This window comes from Mustela lutreola, chromosome 8 (genome assembly GCF_030435805.1).
Source record: "Mustela lutreola isolate mMusLut2 chromosome 8, mMusLut2.pri, whole genome shotgun sequence".
NCBI classification, from domain to species: Eukaryota; Metazoa; Chordata; class Mammalia; order Carnivora; family Mustelidae; genus Mustela; species Mustela lutreola.
Window position 1 is genome coordinate 137,623,045 of NC_081297.1, and position 21,107 is coordinate 137,644,151.

The following is a 21,107-nucleotide window of genomic DNA, read 5'->3' on the forward strand; positions in this document are numbered from 1 at the left end:
TTCCCCCCAAACCTACAGGGCTCACTCTGCTCAGTTTATTTAAATTTCTTCTTAAGTCACCTCCCCTGCTCATACTTCCTCAAAAACCAATCCCTAGGTCTTCTTTTGGTTCAACCATTGCTTATGACCTGCCATTAGAATGCTTATTTATTTGTTTTCTACTTTCTGTCATTTAGATAGATCTCAGGTCCACAAGGGCTATTGTCTGTTTTGTTCACTGCTGTTATCCTGTGTTCCTGGCACATCTTTAGTGAGTATATGAAAAGAAAGCAGGCAAAGCTCAGTAGATATGTAACAATTTAGGAGAGTTAAAGGGAGCACTTTTCCAAACAGACACAGGCACTGAGAGCAGAAACTGCACTCCACGTAATACTTGCTGGAGTGAGCCTGGCACTCTGAATTTGCTCAATAAATATGTGTTGAATAAATATCTGGAATTTTATTTTATTTATTTTAATTTTTTCAGTGTTCCAAGATTCATTGTTTGTACACCACACCCAGTGCTCCATGTAATATGTGCCCTCCTTAATACTCACCATCACACGCACACATCCCTCCACCCGGCTCCCTTCCAAAACCCTCAGTTTGTTTCTCAGCGTCCACAGTCTCTCATGGTTCGTCTCCCCCTGCAATTTCCCCCAATTCACTTTTCCTTTCCTTCACCTAATGCCCTCCATGTTATTCCTTATGCTCCGCAAGTAAGTGAAACCATATAATTGACTTTCTCTGTTTGACTTATTTCACTCAGCATAATCTCCTCCAGTCCGGTCCATGTTGATACAAAAGTTGGGTATTCATCCTTTCTGATGGAGGCATAATACTCCATTGTATATATGGATCATATATTCTTTATCCATTTCTCTGTTGAAGGGCATCTTGGCTCTTTCCCCAGTTTGGTGACTGTGGCCATTGCTGCTATGAACTTTGGGGTGGCCCTTGTTCATATGGCCCTTCTTTTCACTACATCTGTATCTCTGGGGTAAATACCCAGTAGTGCAAATGCAGGGTCATAGGGAAGCTCTATTTTTAATTTCTTGAGGAATCTCCACACTGTTTCCCAAAGTGGCTGCTCCAACTTGCATTCACACCAACAGTGTAAGAGGGTTCCCCTTTCTCCACATTCTCTCCAACACTTGTTTTTTGTCTTGTTAATTTTGGCCATTTTAACTGGTATAAGATGGTATCTCAGTGTGGTTTTGAATTCTAGGTTCTTGAAGCTCAGAAGACTTGAGGTAATTTTGTGTGAAATAAAGAGTCAAGGAACATTATTTTATAATGTGCTCTAATGGGATGTTTGAGAATTCCTAGGAGAGACAGGGAAGTTGAGAGCTGATCGTGGCTCAGGAGCTAATGTGTGAGGAGGTTTGAACAAATCACCCTCTTCCCTCCCTTCCTGGCTACCGATAGCCCATCTGTAAAATGGGGACACACAGAAAAGGGAAGAGAGATTCTTCTAACTCTGGACGTCTAAGATTTTATAAAATACCCTCCTCTCTGGGACAGGTCCACACATCTGTCTTGTCCCAAACATCCCAAACACCTGGAAACAGTACGACTGGATGGGTACCAGGAGGAATATCTGAGTCTTTGATCCCTTTCCTCAAGGTCTTGTGTTACTTAGGATTCTGGCTCCCTCTCTTCAACCCTCTCTGAGGTCTGACCTTCTAATGAGCGGATGCACATTATCAGCCACTGTGGTTTGAACGGGTGCCTGTAATTTAGTGTTGCCTAATGCTGGAAACTGAGAGCAGGGCTTGTGTAATTAGCCTGGGGCCTCATTAACATCTGCCTCCTTGAGTATTTTTCATTCCTGATTTCTCCTGTCCTGTATTTTGAATCCCATCTGTCTGTATAGGCATGGCTGCCCCCCGTCTTTTCTTTTTTTTATCACTCCATTGTGGAGCTAGTCTTGAATTTGGGCCCAGAACGGCCACGGCCATCACAAAGCATGAATCTTAGCATGCCCTGGGATGGCCCCTGCTCCGCTTTCCAAATAGAATTTTGCAACTCTACTGAGAACCTGGATGTCTGGGTTGCTCTTAAGCACCTCAGGCTGCCTGGCAGCACACCCTTAGTTTGGGAATTTGACAGAAACCAGAGTAAGGGACTCTATCATTTTAATTGCTATAATTACTGATGATTTAACCAACTTGTGTGCAATACTCTGCTATTTATAAAACACTACAAAAATTGACCTTGAACAGAGACTTGCTCTGATTTGTTCACTGGTGATTTCCTAAGAGAGTTATTCTCTTTTTGTGCCTCCTGCCCCCCAGGGGTCTTTGTAGAAGGTATCAACCCAGCTCTCTTACTCACAGGTCTCTGCTTAACTTTGGAGCCTAGAGGGCAAGGGAGGGAAGGAGAATAGTGCGTCTTTCTCAAGCCCACCGTGCTTGAGAATTGGTAGCTGAATTCCTCTGCCACTGCTGGTTCAAGTGGGGGACTCTCCCATTCAAGTCTAGGTGAAACCTACTAGATTAAAACTACGAATTCTATTTCCTCTCCTGCCCCTTTGTCCCTGGGGATGATAATTGCTTCCTGCTGTTGTTAGATTCTGGATGCATCATGTTTCCTTAGCCTGACACACACCGCTGTATGTGGTTCCTTCATTATCATCTTTATATAACCCATTTGGGGGTGAATTCTGCTTTCTGCCTAGTTCTTGTCTGATACAATGACCAATATCTGAAACACAGCCTGCAACCTAGCAGGTCCTTAATAAATATTTATGGAACAAATGAGCAAGCTTTTCACCGAATTATGTAAAATAATATGATTACCTTTTATAGATAAAGAAATGAAGGCTCAGAGAGGTAACTCCTCAGATCTGAGCAACACATTTCTTTTTTAAAATTATTTTTTTTATTGTGTTGTTAGTCACCATACAGTACATCATTAATTTTTGATGTAGTGTTCCGTGATTCATTGCTTGTGTAAAACACCCAATGCTTGACACACACATCCTATACCCTGGATGAGCTTTGCACCACACTCAATGTCCTGGAGAAATCTCTTGAGTCCTGATGCTTTCTGTATAGGGACAGAGTTCACAGATGCCAGCCTGGAGTAGGCTCAACAGGGCCAGATGCCATGGAGTGGGCAGGGGTAAAGTGAGGAAGAGAATAACAAAATCCCGGATTTTAAAGACACTTGGAAATTCACTTGGCATAAAACCAAAAACCAGGGTTCAAATCCAAGTGCTGCCAATTCCTTTTTCCCCAGCCTTATTGGGGTGACTGACCAATAAAAACTGCATATATTTAAGGTATACAACATGTTTTGATATATGCTTATGTTATGAAATGATTACAACAGCCAAGTTAATTAACATATCCACCACCAAACTAGTTAACCATTTTCCTTCCTGCTAAGAGCACTTGAAATCTCTGTCAGCAAATTTCAAGTATATAATACATTATCATCGACTACAGTCACTATACTGTACATTCCCCAGAATTTACTCATCTTATAAGTGTGTACCCTCTGACTAATGTCTTCCCATTCCCCCAAATCTGCCAGCCCCTAATAATTACCATTCTATTCTTTGTTGCTATGAGTTCAGCTTTTTCAGATTCCACATACAAGAAAGATCATATGTATTTTGCCTTGTGTGTCTTGCTTAATTCACTTAGCATAATGTCTTCCAGTTTTATCCATGATATTGCTAATGGCAGGTTTCTTGCTTTTTATAAGGCTGAATAATATTCCATTATATATATATAATATATATAAAGTAAAAAAAATATATATATATATACACCACATTTTCTTTACCCATTCTCCCACTGACAAATAAGCAGGTGTTTCCACATCTTGGCAACTGTGAATAATGCTGCAATATGGGAGTATAGGTATCTCTTCAAAATAGTGATTTTATTTTCTTTGGAGATATACCCAGAAGTGGGATTACTGAATCATATGATAGCTCTATTTTTAACTTTTTTTTTTATTAAAAATTTAACCTTCATACTGTTTTCCACAGTGATTGCACCAATTTGCATTCCCTTGTTCCCACATCCTCACCAACACTTGCTATCTTTTGCCTTTTTGTTAATAGCCATCCTAACAGGTGAAAAGGATATATCACCCTAGTTTTGATTTTTTTATTAAGTTTAATTAGCCAACATATTAGCTTTTGATGTAGTGCTCAATGATTTATTAGTTGCATAGTAGTTGCATTATAGTTTTGATTTGCAATTCCCTGATTAGTGATGTTGAGCATCTTTTCATGTGCTGGTTGAATATTTGTATGTTTTCTTTGGAAAAATGTCTACTCAGGTCCTTTGCCCATTAAAAAAATCTGATACTTGGTCTTTTGTTCTTGAGTTATAGGGGTTCCTTATATATTTGGATATTAATCCCTTATCAGATAGGTGGTTCACAAATATTTCCCCCATTCTCAACATTGTATTTTCATTTTGTTGACTGTTTCCTTTGCTGTGCAGAAATTTTTTAGTTTTACTCCTGTTAATTTTTTTCTAGTTTCATACAACTGTGGTCCAAAAAGATACTTGTTATTACTTAAATCTTCTTAAAATTGCTAAAATTTATTTTATAACTTATCATATAATCTATCCTGGAGAATATTTCTTGTGCACTTGTAGTTTGTTGCAATTGGATGTGGTGTTCTGTGTATGTGTGTCTCTGTTAGGTCCATCTGACCTAAAGTGCATCTGAAGTCCAATGTTAGTTTACTGATTTTCTGTCTCAATGATGTAACCATTGTTAAAAGTGGATACTCAAGTTCTCTACTATTAATCTATTGCTGTTTATTTCTTCCTTCAGACTTGTTAATACTTGCTTTATATATTTAGGTGCTCTGATGTTGGAATTACAATCACCATATCCTCTTGATGAACTGACCCCTTTGTCATTATACAATGCCCTTTGTTGTTTCTTGTTACAGTTTTTGACTTAAAGTCTATTCTGTCTGATGTAAGTATAGTGACCTTGCTCTCTGTCGGTTTCCATTAGCATGGAATAGCCTTTTCCATTCCTTCATTTTTAGCCTATGTGCGTCTTTAAAATAACTGCTTATTTAAAGTCTCCTGCAGGTGGCATATTGCTGGATCTTGTTTTTTTTTGTTGTTTGTTTGTTTGCTTTTTGTTTTTTGTTTTTTTAAATCAGTCAGCCACTCTGTGTCTTTTGATTGGGGAATTTAATCCATTTATTTTATTTCTTATTTTTTAAAGATTTTATTTATTTCTTTGACAGAGAGATAGCAAGAGAGAAAGCACAGGCAGGGGCAGAAGCACAGGGAGAGGGAGAAGCAGGCTCCCTGCTGAGCAGGGGAATGATCTTGGGGTCCTGGGATCAAGCCCTACATCAGGCTCCCTGCTGATCAGGGAGCCTGATGTAGGGCTTGATCCCAGGACCCCAAGATCATGATCTGAGCTGAAGGCAGTCACTTAACCAACTGAGCCACCCAGGCGCCACCCCATTTACTTTTAAAGTAGTGATTAATAGGTAAGGACTTATTATTGCTATTTTGTTAGCTGTTCTCTGGCTGATTTGTAGTTCTTTTTTTCTCTTGCTGTGTCCCTTTGTGATCTGATAATATTCTGTAGTGGTATGCTTTGAATCCTTTCTTTTTCTGTTTTGTGCATCTACTATAGGTTTTTACTTTATGATTACCTTGAGGCTTATATAAAACATCTTATAGTAATAACAGTCTATTTTAAGCTGATAACTACTTAACTTTGATCACATATTCTCTTTTACTTCCCCCTTCCAACATTTTATGTTTTTGATGTCGCAATTCATATCTTTTTATATTATGTATTCATTAACAGATGATTATAGCTATAGTTACTTTATAGTTCTATAGCTATTTAAAAGACATAATACTTTTGTTTAAAAAGATACTTTTGTCTTTTAACCTTTTACTAGAGTTAAAAATGATTTACACACTACCATTACATTATTAGAGTATTCTGCATCTGAACAAATACTTAAACTTTATTGATGAACTGTATATTTTCATATGTTTTCATGTTACCAATTCATGTCCTTTCATCTTAGTAAATTCCCATTGCCTGAAAGTCAGGTGCTTGGATCCCCACAATATTTTCCTACCAAATGGCTGTGGTACTTTAGCATATTGCTCACAAGGAGAAACTTTCCACTTCTTTAAGCAGCTCTGTGAAACAGTCTCCCCCTTTTTGAACAGCTGGTCCAGGGCAGTGGTGCCCCACACAAGCTCTGTCATCAGACTGCTTAGATTTAAACACTAGATTTGCCACTTAGCAACTGGAGGCCTTGATTCTACTACCCAACTCATTGGTGCTTCAGACTTCTTATCTAGAAAATCTGGATTATAATAGTACATACCTTATAGAGTTGCTGAAAGGATGAAATGAGTCAATACATGCTAAACGCCTGGAATAGTGCCTAGCACGTAGGAAGTGCTATAAAGTGTTTGCTAAATAAATAAAAATTCATGAATTTTGTATGTGTAATTCAAGCTGGCTTAATCAAAAAGGGATTTTTTGGCTAAGGTTTGGAGATGAATCTGGATCCAGGGCCTTGAATAACATCATTGGGTCATTCACTCTCTGTCTCTCCCTTGGCTGTATTTTCCTTTGCTTGGCTTCAACCTCAGCAAAGCCTTCCCTCAAGGGAAAAAAGAGATGGCCACCAGCAGCTCCACATATCCATCCCGGCAGCTCAGCAGCCCCAGCAAAATACACACGTGTCTCCCACCCAAGGGTTTCAGTAAAAGTATCACAATGGTTTCCTCACTGGCTTGGCTTGGATCCCACTGCAATATTCTGATTCAGTCTGACACCAGCTGACATCAGCTCTAGACACCACACAGACTGTAAGTTGGGGAGGGGTCACCCAGATGGAAAATCTAAGTGCTGTTCCCCTAAGAAGAAAGAACGGATGCTGGAGAAAACCAGCTGTGGTCTGCTCTACCACCCATCCTGGCCAACTTTTCTGAAGGTACTTCCTATGAACATTACTTCAGAAGATGTAGGCCTTGCTCATACTGCACACTTGGAAGTGATTAAAGGCATTTTCAATGCAACACCTAATTCTCTTTGAAGGCATATATTGCAGGGCAAGGGCACTCACTGTTCAACATTCTACTTTGGGAGACCACAGTTAGGGCTTGAAACTGCACTACATGGCCGAGGAAGATTCTTACGGACTCCCTAACTGCAAGACACACCATGAGTTGGGCTGGGGCTACCTGGTTTGTGTGCACATTCTCCCAGGTCTGTAACTGTGGTTGCCGAAGCAAGCTATTTAGCTGAGACAGTAAGCACCATCCTAGGCATGGACAGAATAAACCTCAACAGCTCCACAGAGCCCTGAACCCAGGGCTTTGGCCATATTGGCAACTGCCCTCACAGCTCTGGCTACTCAAGGTATGGTCTTCTACCAGCAGCAGCAGCATCTGGAAACTAGTCCAAACCCATGCTGCTCAAACTGAGGCTGCAGGTCTGGCAGTATTGGTTTCATCTGGGAGACTGTAGGTAATTTAGAATCTGAGGTCCTACCTAAAGACCTAATGAATGAGAATCAGCATTTTGTCAAGATCTTTAGGGGGTGGATATGCATTTAAAATGTGAAAATCACTACTAAATTAGTTTTCTAGAGCTGCCTAAAGACAGTACCACAAACTGGATGGCTTAAAATGACAGAAAAGTATTCTTTCACAGTTCTGGGCTAAAAATCTGAAATCAAAGCGTTGGCAGGATTGGTTTCTTCTGAGGGCTGAAAGAGAATCTGTTCCATTTTGTTCCATGTCTCTCTCCTCACTTACAGTGATTGACAGCAATCACTGGCATTCCTTGGCTTATAGACACATTGCTTTAATCTGCTTTCATCATCACATGGCATTTTTCCCTGTGTCTCTGTGTCAGGAAACACACCCGGCCCCAGCTGACTCAGCCAGGGTGCAGGGCCAATGTGAGAGCTGTTTGGGGAGGTTCTCCATCAGGCTGCCCATTGGAATTACCTAGGGAGCATTAAAACTACACAGAGGTCCAAATCCTACCTTCAGAGATTCTAGTGAAGTTGGTCCGGCATATTCCTTGGCCATCAGGATTTTAAAACATTTCCCAGGTGATTCTAATCTATAGCCAAATTTGAGAACTAATAGGATGCATGTTCTCATTTCTATGTATTACAAAATAAGACAATTCAGTTCCTTTTCCAGATAAGGAAGCAGGGTATAAATAAGCACAAATAAATCTGATAGTTTCTGAAGTATAGTTTGAGGCATTTTTGTTTGATGCTCATAAATTTAAAATTAATGTCTCTTTCTTATCTTAATGATAATAAATTACTTCCTTTGCCCTAGTAGCACTTTTCACCTAATATTAGTACAGCTACATCAGCTGGCTTTCTTTTGACCAGTTAAATGTGTATGTGTGTGTGTGTGTGTGTGTGTGTGTGTGTGTGTATTTCCATCCTTTAACTTCCAAACTTCCTATACTCTTATGTTTTAGATGAGTACCGTGAATGGAATATAGCTGGATTTTAAAAAAACTACTTTAAAAGTTTTTAATGTAGATGCTCTATAAGCTAGAGCATTCAGTCCTTTTACATTTAATGCAATTAATGATATATATTGGTGATAATATTTAACAACTTAGAGGGTACTTTATGTAGTTCTCACAAGTGACCATGAGAGGGCGACTCCAGTGGACTCACAGGCATTTACAGCCTTTACAGAGGAAATCAGGAATGTTCTTTCTGGGGTTCCACCACTGCTTCCAAGCGTGTGCCTTCCCTATAATGTTTGGGCATCCTCTGACCATGGGAAGAACAAGGATATGAGCTGGGGGACAGCAATGTGGTGAACTGGGGGACAAAAGAGCAGTCCAATTGTCTGCCCATCCATGGGGTAAGTGTAGCTGAAGATACTCAGGTTGAAGGCAGAAGCTATTTACCAACTTGTATAGCAAATTTTAAATACTTTAAATCTAAATGGCCTGTATAGCAGTACTTATAGCACTGCTATACAGGCCATTTAGAATAATAATCAGTTTGCTTATATATTTTGATTTAAATCCACCATCTTATTTTAGTTGTAATACATATTCCATGTTGGTTTTTTTCTCTTTAATGTCCTCTTTTACTATTTCTTCTATTCTCTCTCTTGTAGCTTTAAAAAATATATATATATTTTATTTGTTAGTTTGAGAGAGAGCAGGGGGTGGGGTGAGAGAGGAATAAAGGGAGAGGGACAATCTGACTCCATGCTGAGCCAGAGCCCAGTGCAGGGCCCAATCCCACCACCCTGAGATCATGACCTGAGCTGAAATCAAGAGTCAGACACAACCGACTGAGCCACCCAGGTGCTCCTCCCTCTCTTATAGCTTTTAAGTTTTACTACATTCTTTTCTTTATTTTAAGTAATCACTTAAATTACTGGCAATTACATCATGCATCTATGACTTTTTTTTTTTTTTTTAAGATTTTATTTACTTATTTGACAGAGAGAGACACACACACACACACAGAGGGAATACAAGCAGTGGGAGTGGGAGAGGGAGAAGCAGACTTCCTGCTGAACAGAGAACCCAATGCAGGGCTCGATCCCAGGACCCTGACATGACAAAGGCAGACACTTAATGATTAGAAAGCCACCCAGTTGCCCTCATCTATGACTTTTCACAGCCTGTTGTTAATTGATACATTATTTACCTCCCTAACAATACAAGGGCCTCAGAACACCTTAATTCCATTTCCTCTCAGCCCATACTATCTTCCTGTCATGTATTTTAATTCTTTGTGTATTTTCTAAATCTGTAAGACATTATTATTATTATTTATAGACAATATTTATTTACATTTACTACCTTCTTTGCTGTATACATCTACTTGTAGCTCTGTTATTCTGGGATCATTTTCTTTTTGCTGAAAGCAGGTTCTTTATAATCTTCCTTAGTGAGAGTATTCTCTTTGTAAATGTTTTTATTTTGCCTTTATTCATAAAAAATATTTCTCTGAAGATAGAAGAGCTTGGCGATTATTTTCTTTTGGCCACCTGAAGCTGTTGTTCTACTGCTGCTGCCTGGGAGCTGTCAGTTACTCTAATAAAGTAATCTGCCCTTTTCCTCTCTGGCTGTTTTTAATGCTTTTCTTCATCCTTCTGCACTTACACTATTGTGTGTCAGTATATAATTCTTTTTATTGATCCCTGAAAAGTAGTAAGCTTCTGGTTTTGGTGGTTTGGTATCCCTCTGAAAGGTTCTCAACCATCATTTCTTAAAAGACTGCCTCTGCTCCATTCTTTTTGTGGGATTCTGTTTACTTTATTTATTTATTTTATTAAAGATTTTTATTTATTTATTTGACAGATCACAAGTAGGCAGAGATAGAGAGGAGGAAGCAGGCTCCCCGCTGAGCAGAGAGCCTGACATGAGCAGGACCCTGAGATTATCCCAGGACCCTGACTGAGATCATGACCTGAGCCAAAGGCAGAGGATTTAACCCACTGAGCCATCCAGGCGCCTCTGGGATTCTGTTTAAATGAGAGACTTTCTCACAAAATCTAATCAACTCTTTTGCATTTCTTCTTTTCCTCTCTGTGCTTCATTAGGATAATTTCTTCAGCTCTATTTTCACTTATTAGTGCCTTTTCAATGGTGTGTCATATATTGCTAAACACAATACATCCAATAATTAGTGATTGATTAGTGTAGTTTTCATTTCTAGAAGTTGTATTTGATTTTTTTTTTTTTTTTTTTTAATTGGCTGTGTCAGGTGCCTGGGTGTCTCAGTTGGTTGGACGACTGCCTCCGGCTCAGCTCAAGATTCTGGAGTCCCGGAATTGAGTCCCACATTGGGCTCCCTGCTCGGTGGAGAGCCTGCTTCTCCCTCTGACCTCTCCCCTTTCACGCTCTCTCTCTCTCTCAAATAAATAAATAAAATCTTAAAAAAATTGGCTGTGTCACTTTTTATTGTTATTGTTTTCTATTTCTGGAAGATATCTTCAAACCTGATTTTTTTCAACTTAATAACTTTTTTTTTTTAAGAATTGCTGTTTGATGGGGAGAGTATGTGCTATGGTGAGTGCTGTGAATTGTGTAAGACTCATGAACCACAAATCTGTACCCCAGAAATAAATAATACATTATGTGTTAATTAAAAAAAAATTTTTAATAAAGAAAAATACCAACTCCCCCCACAAACAATGATATCGGGGGGGGGGGGGAAGAATTGCTGTTTGATTAGTCCAGTATCTGATGTCCTTCAGGTCTCTTTCTGTTGTCTATTGTTTCTGTTTCTTCTCATTCATGGTGTCTATGCCTGGTTATCTCGGACTCTGTGCTAGCTATTGTACAAAAAAATTATTTGAAGCTTAAGATGAAAGTGCCTTCCTCTACATATGATTTGTTTTTTACTTCTGGCATGTTTGGGATCACTGTAAACCAAATTTAAGTTTCCCTGGATGAAAAATCAAACTGCAGTTTAAGCTGCAATTACTGGTAAGGGCTCATGTACTTATAATTCACATTTACCTTGAAGATGTGGTCCTTCTGGGTCTCAGCTTATTGTGAGGAGGGCCTATCATTACGCTCTCCACCTTGAGTGGACATTGATTTCTACTGCCATTGTTCCTGATAAGCTATCAAAACCAGTTTTCAAATTTGCCAGACTTAGCAAATTTTATAGAAAAATATAACTTGTACACATTCATCTCTCTGAGTTTCCTTTTCCCCATCATTCTCTTCTTGGTAATACCTTAATGACTTGCCAATTCTTTGAAGGCTTTAGAGATGATACTATTTAAAACCAGTTTTTTAAATTGTTTTCCATGGAAATGTTGGTCCAGATAATCTAGCCCAAGATTATTAGAAATGGAAAGCCACATAATGTCTTTCTTGGCACATGGTAGGCTCTCAGTTAATGATGACTGAATTAGTTGAATTATCATAAATACCCAAGCAGGGTCTCTTTTTTTGCCTGTCTGCATTTACAAAGACTGCTTCCTCCCCTTACGATGCATAGAATACCCATATTCCACCACTGATAAAGGTTAGAACCAGTGCCACCTCTTCCTCAAAGTTCTTCCTGTTTTACTTCCCCAAATCTGAATCCTATTTCTTCCCCAGCTAAACCCTCATGAGACCTGGTCTGTATTATTCTGGTTGCTTAATATATTAATATTAGAAATACAGGTAGAAATATATTAATATAACTCTTTATCTCTTCTGTGGATTTGTGCTTTCTTGACTTTTCTGGGCTTCTGAAGAATTTTCTCACTCCACCTCAAGCTCAACGTACATTATAAACTGACTCTCTGGAAAATGGCATATCCAGTACTTTAAGGTTTGATGTCCTGGGAGGGGATTCTTTGAACATTTAGTCTGCCATATGCTGGAAACAGGCCATAGCTCATTCTAATAAACCCTTACATTTGTACAGCTCTTTAGAATGAACAGGGCGATCTCACATCCATGCTGTTACTTGTGGTGCTGCAATCATGCTGCAGATGGGAATCAGAGGGTAAAAGAGACCAAATAATACACCTGAATAGAGTCACAAAGCCAGAAATGGAATCCAGTCTCTTCTCTGCAAGCCCAGCGCTCATTCCAGCCCACCACCACTGTTTCCCTCAATTATTTGTGTTGCTAGTCATTCCTATAGCAGTAGCACCTAGAACTCTTTGGAAGTAATACTCGGTACATGAGAGTACATGTAGTGCAGAAGTCAGGTCAGAGGCAGCTGACAGAGGGGTTAGCTCTGTGAGGTATCTCACACGTGCCTCTTGAATGAAGGCTTTCTGATTCTCAGTCCTCCTTACCTCACAACCTTGGTCCCATTTCTCATGACTTGCATGTCCACCATACAGCCCCCAGTAACATAGGCAGCTAGGTTCAACTCTGAGAATTCAGCCTGAAGGAGAAAGCAAAACACAAAAGGATTCATCAAAAACTAATGATGCTAAAAACGACTAACATTTATTGGGTTCTTTATGTGCCAAGTACACATTTATGCCTCTCCTGAAACTTAGGAAGTTGGTAATATTATTTACTTTCCTTTCTGAAACCTGAGAAATCTGAGGTGCAGAGGCATGTTGTCATGTCCAAGGCCACATAATTAATAAAAGGCAAAGTTAGATCGAAACCCACCTGTCTCTGATTCAAGGACCTATGCTTTTAACCACTACTAATTTCTAGTTCCTTGAAAGCAGAAGAAGCCACTCCAGCTTCAGGACTACACGAAGCTGTTCAATATAACATTTTCCCTACATTTCTTCAGCTTCAGGTTATGCAGTGGTAAAACATCACAGCTAGTAATCGTGTAACCCAATTAATGGAGTCCTCCTCATCATCTGCCCATTGCTTCCTCTTTTGGTCATGGCCCCTCCCCTTTATCCACCTACATGGTTACAGTATAGGAACCATGTCTATGCACTGAAATACTGCTCTCACCGTCACAGCTGATGGGGTTGGCACCTGACCCAGGGTGTGGAAATAAGGTGCCCTGGTATTAGAATTTGAAACTGCTGAGTGATTCATGTAATTTCTTTCTGGGCTGGATTTAATACATAAAACCTAAGTATAATTAAAGACCATGTTTCCTGCCATCTGGATTGGGAAAGTACAGAAAATAAGGGGGTGGAGGGAGAAATATCACAGTCACTAAGAGAGGAGGAGTAGAGGCAAGAGATGAGGAGTACTCTTGATGTTTATGTGCCAGCTACAATCCTACCCTTGGGTTTTAGGCAATACCTCTGTATCTTTGTAAGTCATCTTTTTGCCTTTTTACTTGTTTAAGCAAGATCTGCTGAATTTCTGTTGCTTTTGACCAAAGCCCTATGGAATACATCCCTCCTACCAGACTATACACTCCTTGGGGACAGTGATTCCATGCTATTATAACCATCTAAGTTTCCTAAGGTAACAAATATACCACTAGGTGGCTTAAACAGCAACAATTTCTTTTCCCATAGTTCTGGAGGTTAGAAGTCCAAAAATAAGGTGCTGGTAGGATTGGTTCCTTTTGAGGGCTGTGAGGAAAATATCTGTTTCAGGTTTCTCCCCTCGACTCGTAGATGGCCACCTTCTCCCTCTCATCACACCATCTTCCTTCTGTACATGTCTCTGTATCCAAAGACACCCTTTTTATAAGGACAGCACTCACACTGCATTAGGGTCCATCCTAATGACTTCACTTTAACTCTAGAAAGATCCTATCTCCAAATAAGATCACACTGAGGTACTGGGCTTAGGACTTCAACATGTGAATTTTGTGAGACAGTTGAACCTATAACCCTATCCTAGAAAATGCATAGTACCAAACTGTGCCTTACACACAGAAGATGCCAAAAGCTATTTCTCAAGATTAAATGAATAAAAATAGCTTCTCATACATATGAAAAACTCACTATGTGCCAGAATACTGTCCTAAGCATTTTACATGTACGAATTAATTTAATCCTCACACTTATCCAGATGAAAAAACCAAGGCAAAGAAAGATTAAATAACTTGCAAAATGTACACAGTAAGTAGCAGAGCCAGAATTTAAACCCAGGCAGTCTGACTCCAGCCTATGCTTTTAACTGGTATAGCTCCCTACCCCCACTGCTTAACTGAATCAGGCACTGGGTGGATTACAACTGGGAATTTTGGGGACCTAAAAATAACCCAGTTGAAGAGAAAACCAAGTTCATGTTGAAAGGAAATATCATTTCACAGTGATTTAAATGTATCCCCTTGGAAACATTTAACAGAATTATGACCAAAGACCTAGTCATCTCCCCAGATGACATTAAAGGAAACCCAGAGCACTTATGTCTCTTGCTTTAATTAATAGCCTCATTATGTTGTGGCAAGGTGAAAAGCAAAGAGCTCCGTTAATGAGTCCAGGTTAGTAAATAGTGGTAATGACCTGTTTATTAAGTCTAATGCCCTAAAAATTCAGTCCCATCATGTTTAAGATACTTCATTGGCGAGATTACAAAGAAGAACTGGCAATAAAAGTTGTTGCGTGAGTGTGCAGAGAAAAAGAAGTCAGAATAAAGTTGCAACACAGAACATTTGGTTACCAAAAAAATGTGAAGAAAGGGAGTAAATCAGTGTTTTGAATGATAGAATCTCCAACTCCAAGGTGGCAAAGCCCCAGAGGCTTTCTTGCTGCCCAAATGGAAAGAGATATCTATATAAAAGACACACTCAGGCTTGGATATACGAGTTAGAAGTTCATCGTGTTCAGCTCAAGGTTTCTAGAACTATCTCCCAGTTATGGTTTATGAATGATTATAGGAGGTGAATGCTTGGGTTCATAGTGTAGCAAGTCTCTGTTGGATCAAGCATAGAGTTGGGGTAGCGAAGAGAGGGCACTCTTCTGTATTTTATTTTTAAAAACTTCAACAAACAAAACTTGGAAATGAACACAGAAGTAACCAAGCACTTTTCCTTCAAGATAGTATGATGGCCCTCTTGGTAGAATCTCAAAGAGCACCTATTTTTGAAGAGCCTCAGAGTTCACATAGAAACTGTAGAGGGGAGGTAGGTGGGGGAACGGGTAAGCCTGGTGGTGGATATTAAGAAGGGCATGTATTGCATGGATATCTGGGTGTTACGTGTAAACAATGAATCTTGGAACACTACCTCAAAAACTAATGATGTATTGTATGGTGGCTAACATAACACAATAAAAAAAATTGTAAAAAATAAATGAATAACCATTTAATCAAAAAAAAGAAAGAAAGGAAAAGAAACTGTAATGGCTTGAACTGTCTCTCCCCAAAGATATCTCCACACCCTAACCCCTGATACATAGAAACGTGACTTTTTTTAGAAACAAGGTCTTTGCACATTTACATCTTTAGTCCACCTAGAATTAAACTTTTATATAAGATCTAATGTAAGACTCAAGTTTCAATTTTTCTATATGGTTTTTCAAATACTTTACATTGTTTATTAAATATGCTTTCACCGAATTGCATCAGTGCTTTGTCAAACCTCAAGTCACTTCATATGCGACCTGTTTGTCTATCTTGGAGTCTAGTCCAAGTTGTCTCAATTACTGCAGCTTTACAGTGAGTCTTGATATCAAGTAGTACAATATTCCAAAAGGGAAGTAGCCCAAAGAGGACCCAGTGATAACAGGTCCAAAGACAAAGTAGGATAACCACCCTTCTGATCAGATAAAGTCGTCCTCCTCAACCACTCCAAAATAAGGTTACTGGGCAACCAGATGTCCTCAAAGGCTCTATCCTGAATAAACCAGCTGAATGTTTCCCCAGTGATATGATTGGCTGAAGGGAATGTGTTCTATTCTGATTCACACTGCAACCCACCATTGTGGCCTGACCTTTCAAAGAGCTCCTCAGGGGATCCCCACCTCACTAAAGGTTAAAAAGGGATAGCACGTACCCTCCCCAATGTCCATAAAAGGAATTAAAAAAAAAAAAAAAATCAAGAGCTCAGCCCCTCCCGTTTTGTTAAGTATGGTAGGCGGGCTGAGAGGTTCATGAAGTCAAGCACCACCATGACTTCAAGTCTTGCCCATACTGAGGAATGGTGCCTATGGCACTCCACTGCTGTCATGCTCATCTGCACCTACAAATTTCTCTTTGCTTTATAAAGGAACTTTTGGGTTTCAGCACTGGGCTAAACATCCTCTATTATTTGAGCTTCTTTACACCTTACTGAAAGCTTGAGCCCACTATCTCGACTGCATTACATTTTCCCCCATCTGCTATGAGGAGCATTTTAAAGAATTTATTTCCCTTATTTTTAACAGAAAAAATAACACCATGATGTATGGCTTTGGAAGATGAAGGAGGCTGTGTATAATTTTGATTGTCAAGATTTTGTTTTGGAAGAGAAAATAATTATGTTATACATTTGTGGGAGATTATCTCTAGACATCATTAAAGACAGGCAGATTTTTGCAGTATTAAGCACATACGGGGATTTTGTATTTTGTTACTCTTGTTAAAACCTGGTGGCTTTGCACAGTGGCAGTATCGTAGCCAATGAGATTTATCCAAGGTGCAGTTATTGCTACCTGAAAACTGGTGTGGGAGTTTTTCAACACTGATCTCAATTATACCTGAAAGTTCTGGATTATTTGAGTTCTCCTGTTTGTGACTTTTAAAAACATGTGCTTGGAGGAATCAAAGAATAGTGGGAAAGGAATTGGACTTGAAGTCTGAGGACCAGGGATCTAAATGTTGGATTTGACAATGACCCAATGACCATGACCACAGGCAAATCCCTTACTCTCCACTCTAATTCTTTTCATTTTTAAAATAAAAGAGTTATAATCAACTGAGTCAATTATATCTATAATGCTTTTCATTTTTATAGCTCTTTCTTTCTCAACTAGTGTTCCCCCAATTATCACTGAAGGAAAAATTATCACGTCACATGTTATGAAAAAGGAATGCCAAGCAATAATATTTTTAGTAGAAAGCTGTTCACTGCCTTATACTCAGCTTCAGGCACACAGTAGGTATCCAAAAGTGCTTGTTGAATAAGGAGTTATTTTTATTTGTGATGGCCAGATACGTATGCATGCTGTATAGCTTGCCTTGTGAAACTCTGTCCATTGCCAGATCCATTAGACACCATAACACTGTGGAAAGTGTTTCTAAGCAGAAAGGAGGGGAAAGGCCCAATCTAAGCCTCTAGTAACAAAAGCACAGGAGTATTGGGTGTTATACATAAACAACGAATCTTGGAACACTACATCAAAAACTAACAATGTATTGTATGGTGACTAACATAACACAATTAAAAAAAAAGCACAGGTAAGAACATAGGGCCATCAGGTCAATGGAAGGTGGGATGTCTTTTGTAGCTGGGGCATGGAGTTTATGCAAGAACATAATAGGAAACAGAACTAGAAAGGTGGGTCAGAGACCAGTCCAGAAGGATCTTGAACTCCTTGTGAGGGGACACAAATATCATTATATAGTGCATTCATCTTCCCTTACTAGTATTTCTGTTACTTCATAACAAATGACCACAAAGTAAACAACTTCAAACAAACACAAGTTTATTATCTCACTGCTCTGTAGGTCAGAAGCCCATATTAGTTTGGCGGGTTTCTCTGTTCTGGGCTTCACAAGGCCCAAATCAAGGTGTCAATCATCTGGGCTTTTTTTATTGGAAGACTTTGGGAAGAAAAGTGCTTCCAAGCTCCTTCAGGTAGTTGGCAGAATTCAGCCCTTTGTGGTTGGAGGACTGAGGTCCACTTCCTTGCTGGTGTCAGCTGGGAGCCTGCCCCAGCCAGTTAAGGCCGTCTGCACTGTGTGCCTCATAGCACTCTCCGTCCTCAAACTAGTAATGGCACATCAAGTCCTTCTTATCCTTAGACATTTAACTTCCACATCTACCACATTTCTGTCCCCAGCCAGAGGTAATTCTGGCTGGGGACAGGTAATTTTTAAAGACTTGTGTGTGCTCGCCCAGATAATCAGAGTCACTTTCTCTATCCAAAGGTCCACAATATAATCATATCTGCAAAGTCCCTTTTGAATATCACTTTCACTGGTCCAGGGGTAGGGCATTAACATTTTGGGGGGGGGAGCACTGGGAAACATGGGAGGCTGCCGAGGAGGGGGGTGGTTACATATATACATACACACATACATACATAATATACATACATACATAACAAATACAGGCAAAGAATTTTCTAGTCTCCAAGCTCTGTTACAGGTACAAGATATGGTTGGAAACCTATCCACCAACAAAATCTTTTCTACAGCTCCTTAGATCAGAAGGTGATATAAGCACCTCTTTACAACTAAACTCACGTTCAGTTCCGAAACACACATGCACGTGGGTGCATGCACATACACACACAAGCACACGTACACATGTGCTCCCCCCACCCCATGCAGGGGAATAACATGGAATGCATTCAGTTTTCTACAGGGTCTTTGGCTGCATTCTCACTGGAGCTGACACCTGGCAAGCATGTGATGCCAAGTAGATAATATTTCTGAAAGCATGGGGGTATTCAAAGCTGGTTACTAATAATTGCATTTGTGATGATAATGACTTTGATGACAGAATGGAAGTGGTGATTGCAATCATTATGATGAGTTGAAGGATGCAATTAGGCCAACAGATCAATGGGACAGAAACTGAAAGTGGGACTTGGAAATGGATGACTGATGGGAATGTGAATAAGAAACCAAGAATGTGTGGGAATGTGAAGGTGGCAGCTATCGGCCTTGACCACAAAGCCTGACTGAAGGAGGATTTTGACATAAAAAGATGTTGTCCAGAGATCCCAAGGGCAAGAAACTGGCAGACAGACTGTTCTGGAATCCAAGGGTGGCTGATAAGATACTAGAAATTCCTGTCAGTTAGTGAAGACCTATCTGGTCCAGACTGTACCCTTAAACCCTTAGAGTATGCCCCTTTTCACAGCCTTAGGCATTCCATAGATTTTTCAGAAGGAGAGAGAAGGAGATAGACAGACAGAGTTGATAGGAAAAGGTGGGCAGCCTCCAGTACCTTTCCTACTGTGAGGTGGTCAACCTCTGACCCTGGGCTCTATTCTCCAACCTTTCCCATTACACCCCATGCAGAGGACTGTTAGTCTGTGGGTCAGGACATCATCATGCTATAGCTGACAGCAGGCAAGGTCATTGCTAGGTTGAAAAGTCAGGCAACCACGTGTGATTCTCGCTGTTCTGCAGTTGAGTGCCTGTTGATCTGGGTGGTCATCATGTTGATTCTTCCCTCCTCCTTGTAGCTCCTCAAACGTGCTCACCTCACCTCAGTATCCATCTTTCCCTCTGCTGCTCTCCCTTCCATGAGTTGACGGATTCCCAGAAGTCCCAGAGGTCCTGCTCTCTCTTTTCATAATTGTGTTTGTTGTACCTTGGGCATATTTAGTAATAACAGCCACATGCTTGATAAGTAACATCCACAAATGATCTGGAGCCTAACTTCAGGATTCACGCCAGCTTTAGCAGAGACCCCTGCACTGGGATTGGAGGAGTCTCGGCTGCCTAACACTTAGTGGTATTTCAACTCTTTTTTGCTATTCCTCCCTGTGTATTTGGCTATCTTAGGAACCTAGAACAGAGTGGTGGTGGTGATTTTCAAGGTAGGATTAGGGCATTCCTACATCCTCTAGCAAGTTATCATCAAAATTCCACTGTAATCCCTAATAGATTGTTATGTTTACTCTTGGGAACAAAACTGTGTCATTAACAAATTCCTTTTAAAAAAATCAGCATTCTGTGTGTACTGTGATCTTCAGGTCTTAAGTTCTTTCACAGAATCTCACGAGGTCTAAGAGACTCATTAGAAGGACACACAACAATAATAAAGTAGCACTAAATACAGAATGCCCAAGCCCTACCTGGTCTCTAATGTCCCACATAATTTAGACACTAACAACCAATGACCTCCTTGACATTGCCTCCCATCACTCCTTGTTCCCCACTTCCAGCTCACTCTGCCTTTGCCACACTGGTCCCTTCTCCATTGCCAAGCATGCTGAGCAAATCCCAGGCTCCAGCCCTCCAATACTTAGAGCTTCCTAGAGATGGCAGCCAAGGCCCCCTTCCTCACTCCACTCTTAACCTCTGCTCAGTGGTGCCTCCCCACCCCCAGGTAACCCCCTGCAAAGCACCTGCTGTGCACCATGCCCCCTTTCCTCGCTAGAACTCACCCTATTACACTCATCCCCTACTGACATAATTGTACACTTATCCCCATCTGACATGATTTACATCCATCCCAATTTAATATTCAATTGTCCATCTCTCTCAACCAGAGAAGTTCCAGGGGGCAGTGAGGTCTGTTTCATTCATGGCTCTATCCCTATCCCCAAACCAGTAACTGGCATACATCACAATGATCAAATAATTATCACTGAACAAATGAATGTCTATTTTGTGGTGTCAAAGGTGAGGCCCAGGGAGGCAAAGTGACTTTTTCCAAAAAGTTACAATCCGATAGTCACATCAGCTGGGACCCAAACCCAGGCCAACACCTTTCACACTGCACCAAGTGGTTTAGTGGAGGCGACTTGTGTTGTACTGCAGAGCTGGGTCAACTAAAGGGCTGCTTGGCTGGTTTGGGGCTTTGCTTATGCATGTGGCTGCCTTCATTTTCATACCTTCCCATGTCATCAAAAGCCAAGGGCCCCTGTGCCTTC

The 21,107-nt window shown here is 40.2% G+C and overlaps 1 protein-coding gene across 1 annotated transcript in view; it reads right to left on the minus strand.

Annotated features, from left to right (window-relative positions):
• Positions 1-21,107, minus strand: part of SYN3 (synapsin III) — a 455,052-nt gene that overhangs the window by 356,348 nt on the left and 77,597 nt on the right. Inside the window, exon 4 of the mRNA XM_059186781.1 lies at positions 12,768-12,859. Within this exon, the coding sequence (XP_059042764.1) occupies positions 12,768-12,859 (92 nt within the window). The remainder of the gene's footprint in view (positions 1-12,767; positions 12,860-21,107) is intronic.